This window comes from Hemiscyllium ocellatum, chromosome 14, assembly GCF_020745735.1.
Source record: "Hemiscyllium ocellatum isolate sHemOce1 chromosome 14, sHemOce1.pat.X.cur, whole genome shotgun sequence".
NCBI lineage: Eukaryota > Metazoa > Chordata > Chondrichthyes > Orectolobiformes > Hemiscylliidae > Hemiscyllium > Hemiscyllium ocellatum.
The window spans coordinates 17,164,861-17,170,860 of NC_083414.1; the positions used below are offsets into that span (position 1 = coordinate 17,164,861).

The following is a 6,000-nucleotide window of genomic DNA, read 5'->3' on the forward strand; positions in this document are numbered from 1 at the left end:
TTTTTGAGGATGACTTCACATGCACATGCTAGACATCTGATTAATTTTAAGCAGAAATAAGGTGTAATTTTAACAAAATATATATTACTTACTATTTAATAACTGGTTACATTACCTTTGAAATATACAAAATTCTCTTGTGAGACATGTACACCTTTGTTCCCCATATTGAAGAAAGGATATATTGGTATTGGAGACAGTTTCAAAATAAGGTCCTAGGTTAATCCCAGTGATGGAGGGATTAGCTTATCAAGAATGACTTAAATGGTTAGGACTTTATTCATTAGAGCTTCAAGAAGGAACAATTTTACTGAAACGTTCAACATTCTGAGGGGGTAGATGTTAAGAAGATGTTTCCATTATTGTGGGGAATCTCGAACTTGGAGACATAATCACACAATAAGGGGGCCCTCAGTTAAAACAGAGGTGCAAAGGAATATCTTCCCCCAGAGCATCGTTGTAGAAGCTAGATCACTGAAAGTATTTAAAGAGAGGGGTGGATAGATTGTTGAAATGTCAGGGAGATCAGCATACTGATGAGCCAGCATGAAAAAGGATTTGAGGCCTGGGTCACATCAACCATAAAGTTGAATGATAGGACAGGCTTGAAGGGTGAATGACCAACTCCTATTCTTACTTCTTATGTTTTTACTAAGTACAGATTAATATTTTAAACATATACTATTATCATGAAGAATAATCACTAAAGCACTGCTTAGTCACTGGAGAGTTCATGGAAAAAGTCATAGCTTCTCCAAGGAGCAGTCCTTTATACCCTGATTGGCAGAACTTACCATGATGTTAGTTAACCTGTTCGGGTCTTAACTATCTAATCAAACAGCATTGTCATTTGCAGTACAATTTTAAAAATTACCATAATATACCATCTATGAGTCATAGAGCCATACAGCATGGAAACAGACCCTTCGGTAAAACTAATCCATGCTGATCAATTTTCCCTAGACTAAACTACTCCCATGTGCCTGCATTTGTCCCACATCCTTCCAAACATTTCCTATTCATGTACCTGTCCAAATGTCTTTTAAATCTTGTAACTGTACCTGCATCTATCACTTCCTCTGATGGTTCATTCCATATATGAACCACCCTGTGAGAAAAAAATGCCCCTCAGATCCCTTTTAAATCTCTCCCCTCTCACCTTAAAAATATATCCCTGGTTTTGAACTTCCCCACCCTAGGGAAGAGACCTTTGCTGTTCACCTTATCCATGCCTCTCATGATTTTATAAACCTCTATATGGTCACCCCTCAACCTCATATGCTCTAGTGAAAGAAGTCCCAACCTATCCAGCCTCTCCTTATAACTCAAACCCTCCAGTCCTGGTAACATCTGAATCCTCTCCAATTTACTGGCTGTCCAAGTTCTGATTTCTATATCCCTGCTTTATTTTGGGTGTGTAGATTCATTGTTCTTGCTCAGTAGCAGGACTACCGACCACTCATGAGCAGTAGTCTTCAGTCAAACTAGAAGTTTAACAATAATAAGTCAGGTAAACCTCCCTTCAACTTTTATCTTCAAGTAGGAATTGTTTGTTCACTGCATGCTTTCTGCCAAGATAATGTAACTTTGAAACTGATTTAATAAAGAAATGATGTAAAGAAAAAGGATTGCATTATAAAATATTTTATTTAGTCAGTCACCTGGATCGACTATAGGTAAAGGTACAGCGTGTTGAAATAATTACAAACATTTCCTTCTTCCCCGTTCATTCAAGAACATCTCCTCGAATTTTAAAAATCTATTCACAGAATGAAGGCGTCATTGGCGAAGATGCCTTTAACCCTGCAGCCTGTGTTAAGTTTCAATAAAGGTCTGGAAGGTGAAAGAATAGCATGGAGCTCAACATATGTCAGGAAACTTAATCTTTGAAAAGTGAAATATGTTTTATTTTATGCCCTATTCCATTCTGTCAAACATTTCTGATTGAAAAGGCAACAGTATTTTAAAAATGTGGCCATAAATCACAAGAAAGAATAATTGGTTTACCAAAGGGCTTTAACAATTGAAACAATCTTGAAAGTTGAGCCAAGACCTATTCGGATTTAGAAGTCTGATAATCACCTAGCAGCAAGACTTTAAAGAAAAATAAAGAAAAATGGTTGCATTTACATTCATGCAATATTTAAAACCAATGATCTTGCTTTGTGTAGGTATAAATTCACATCCACACTAATCCCCCAACTATAAATGTTCTAGCTGAAGCAAACTTCTCACTATTAAGGAGTGCTTGAGATGCGTAGTGAGTTAATGAGTCAGAATCTGCTTTACATTTCCACAAGCCTCAGGTTTCTAAAATTTGTGCTTTATCTTCATAGAAGGAAAAAGACACATTAACAAGTATGCTGTTCATGACCGCAGGAAGTCCTGAAATACACTACAGCCAACTATTTGTAAAGTGCATTTGCTGTTTTGTTCATATACAAGCGATTCATTTACATCAAGCATTTAGATAAATTGGTGATTAATCTGTTGAGTGAGAATGAATGCTCAGTAGAATACTCTCTCCCTGAACAATCCTCAGCCTAATTTCATCCCTAAAGCATGTATCTGACAATGTACTACTCCCTCAAAACTGCGGTAATGCTTCAGCCTTGAATTAACCATCAAATCAGTTTCACAACTTCCTGCCAAATGTGAAAGCTCCAGTAGAAATGTATTTCTAGGCACACCTTCACTAACTTTATACCAACACCTTGCAATCCTCCTCCCCTGCCTCTTCCAATACCTCCCTAAAGCAGCCATTGCTCAATTTTTGACAGGCAAATAAATTGTTGACAGTTCTTTTGACTATAGAGATGCTGGCTCATTCAAAGGGTGACCATAGAGACTCTGGGAGAGGAGAGTCCTGTGTGGGTCATAGAGTGGAAGCAGGTTGTGCCCTTAATTGGCTACATGCAAGTTTCTACTGGCTCTTGGCAGGTGTCTGAGCTGACAAATGAATTACGGATGGCAATAAACCATGTCAGATTCTGGGCTCACCTCCAGATGCCAAACCTCACTATTTAAATGGAGAAAAACTGCAGGAAACTGCAACACAGGTAATCAGGAAGGTTAACGGAATGTTCACCCCTATTTGAAAGAGGTTGGAGCATAAGAGTAGGGAAGCTTTACTGTAATTGCACAAAGTGCTGGTGAGACCACATCTGGAGTACTGTGAACAGTTTTGGTCCCCTGATTTAAGAAACGCTATTATTTCATTGGAGACAGTTCAGAGAAGGATCACTAGGATGATCTCCAGTATGGAAGGACTGTCTTATGAGCAAACATTAAACAGGTTTCAACTCTACTCAATGGAATTTAGAAGAATGAGAGATGATCTCATTGAAGCATACAGGATTCTTAAGGGGCTGGACGAGGTAAATGCTGAGGCGATGAGGTGTCCGGGACCAGAGAGCTTGGTCTCGCAATAAAGGAGCACTGATCTGAGACTGAAATGAGGAGGAATTTCTTCCCTCAGACGATTGAGTCTTCGAAACTCCTTATCACAGAGAGATGTGGGGGCAGAGTCCTTTTTTTTTATTTAAGGCTGAGATAGATAGATTGCAGCAGGGAATTGAGGGTTCTGGGGAAAGGGCAGAGAAGTGGACCTGAGGAGCATCAGATCAGCCCTGATCCTATTAAAATGGCAGATCAGGCTCTAGGGACCGAATGGCCTACTCCCGCTCCCATTTCTAATGACCATATTTACTATTCTGCCTGTTCTCTCACCTCTTTCCCTCCCTACCTTTTATCTTAGCCTGCTGGACACACTTTCCTCATTCCCGAAGAAGGGCTAATGCCCGAAATGTCGATTCTCCTGCTCCTTGGATGCTGCCTGACCTGCTGCGCTTTTCCAGCAACCCATTTTCAGCTCTTTCCCTGAGGGGTTTGGAATGCTTAGCCATTAGCGTTGGCTTTCAGATGAAAGGTTAAACTCAGACCCCAGCTGTTTCTGCAGGGTGGATCAAGGGCAATTTTTTGAAGAAGAGCCAGGATCATTTTTCCATTAATCCCTCAACCAACGTGACTTATTACCTGGTCATTATCATAACGTGTTTGTGAGAAATTGCTGCATGCAAATTGACTATTGTCAATTCCTACATTGACTCAATTTCAAAAACTAATTCATTGGTCATAAAGCGCTTTAGGAACTCCTGGTGTCATAAATGTAGGTATTTCTTTATTTCATCTTTATGTTCAAAATACTGGAAAATATTTGTGTGTACAACGCTACACTTTCCAATGCATTCACACAGATGAATTTCAATCAAAAGCGACCTGTTGAGCTCAAATTTTTGGCAGACACAGAGTTGGAACACATTGTGAACAGTTAAGAAAAAGGCCACTTACCTCAGATTTTCTTTCAGTTTATCTTTCAGGGAGGGCTCAGGTTTCTTTGACCATTGTGCCACCACCTCCAAGTACTCCTCATCCATAACCTGCCTCTCCACGTGATAGCTGGATTTCCGCATTTGGAAGTTGGAATCCGCTTCATCTTCTGCGTTGGCAATCATTGAAAACTCCTGGTCTGGGGTGTTCACCTGGAAAGAATGCGAGAGCAGAGTGAGGACTAGAAAATAGAAACCGGAGAAAGGTACACAGCACCCGCATACACAGCAAACACTGAAGAACAGAATGCTAGAACAGAAATGGTGAGATCCAAAGATTCGCTACTCCTTACCTCATACAAACACTCTTCAATTGTTTGTTTTCTGGCACAAATTGAATCTTGTTAAATCATCTGCCACTGTGGGGAAATAAATCTTCAAAGTGACCTGTTGCAGTGCCAAAGCACCCATTTGAATAGATTTCTTGTAGAATTTAATCCTCGCCCCAGAGGAGGCCGTTAGCTGTTGGGGTGGGGTGGCTGTGGGGGTGGGGTGGTGATTGGAGTGGGGGGGGGGCACAATTAACCAGCTGTCTCCCTACCTCCTTCCAGGATGGATCCACATTAACAGACAGCCCTACCACACTCTGCTGTGAATTGACGTCCTTAAGTGGTGGATTAATATTCGTCCAGGATATATTCACCCAGCAGCAGTAGGGGACTCACCTTGCAGAAGGCCTGAAAACTAAACCCATGAGGTTTGCCTGCAAACTTCTGGGCTGGAGGGGTTCGCTGGTTCAATGATACCCAGTGCCTGATCAATGTACTAGACACAGGAGTGGGAGATCCCATTGAGAACCACCCCTTTCTTTGTTGTTGACACCCTTCACTCTGCCGTGATTCCCGCTCTGTAACCTCCAATCACCTGAGTCTTTCCTGTGCTGCTGGCGAGTGGTTTGCTGGGGGCAGCTGCCAATCCCTCTGGCACTGTCAACCAAATAACAGCTGTCAGTCGCTGGTTAGCTTGAGGCTCTTGAGGGGTGACAGCTCCTGGGGGTCTTTGCCATTCAGTCACTTAGCTCAACAGAATTAAATCAATTATGCCACTGGGTCTTCCCAGCGAGGAGGTTGACACAGAACTATTGCTGGCTCTCCACCTGAGGATACAATTCTTTTATCATCTCTATTAACTATCCCATTTCACAGAAAGTTATACCACCGGGGGAGGGGGGGGGGGGGGGGCGCGGTTGGTGGTATGTTTGATTGCATGCCTGGGTGACCTTGTAAAGCCTTTGTTTGCTGTTTCCAGAAAATTATGTTTCTCCTTTATTCACTACACACTGAAAGGTAAGAATGATCATAAGACATAGTATAATAGTTAAATCCCATTATGTGAACAAATAGTACACACTATCAGTGACACTTGGAATTAAGTCCATAACAGTAATTGTTATTGGACTGCATCACTGTTCCTTCAGTTTTTAAAAATAGAATAGAATTCCTACCGTGTGGAAACAAGCTCTCCGGCCCAATACATCCACACTGACCTTCCAAAGATCATCCCACCCAGACCCATCCGCCTACTCTATCCCTGTAACCCTCCATTTCCCATGGCTAACCTACACATCCCTGAACACTATGCACAGTTTCTCATGGCCAATCCACCGAACCTG

General features: G+C 41.5%; 1 protein-coding gene across 1 annotated transcript in view; it reads right to left on the minus strand.

Annotated features, from left to right (window-relative positions):
• LOC132822457 (solute carrier family 26 member 6) overlaps window positions 1-5,179 on the minus strand; it is an 86,665-nt gene extending 81,486 nt beyond the window's left edge. Inside the window, exons 1-2 of the mRNA XM_060835836.1 lie at window positions 5,054-5,179; window positions 4,351-4,541 (exon numbers count right to left, since the gene is read on the minus strand). Coding sequence (XP_060691819.1) covers window positions 4,351-4,541; window positions 5,054-5,179 — 317 coding nt within the window. The remainder of the gene's footprint in view (window positions 1-4,350; window positions 4,542-5,053) is intronic.
• Window positions 5,180-6,000: the final 821 nt, after the last annotated feature.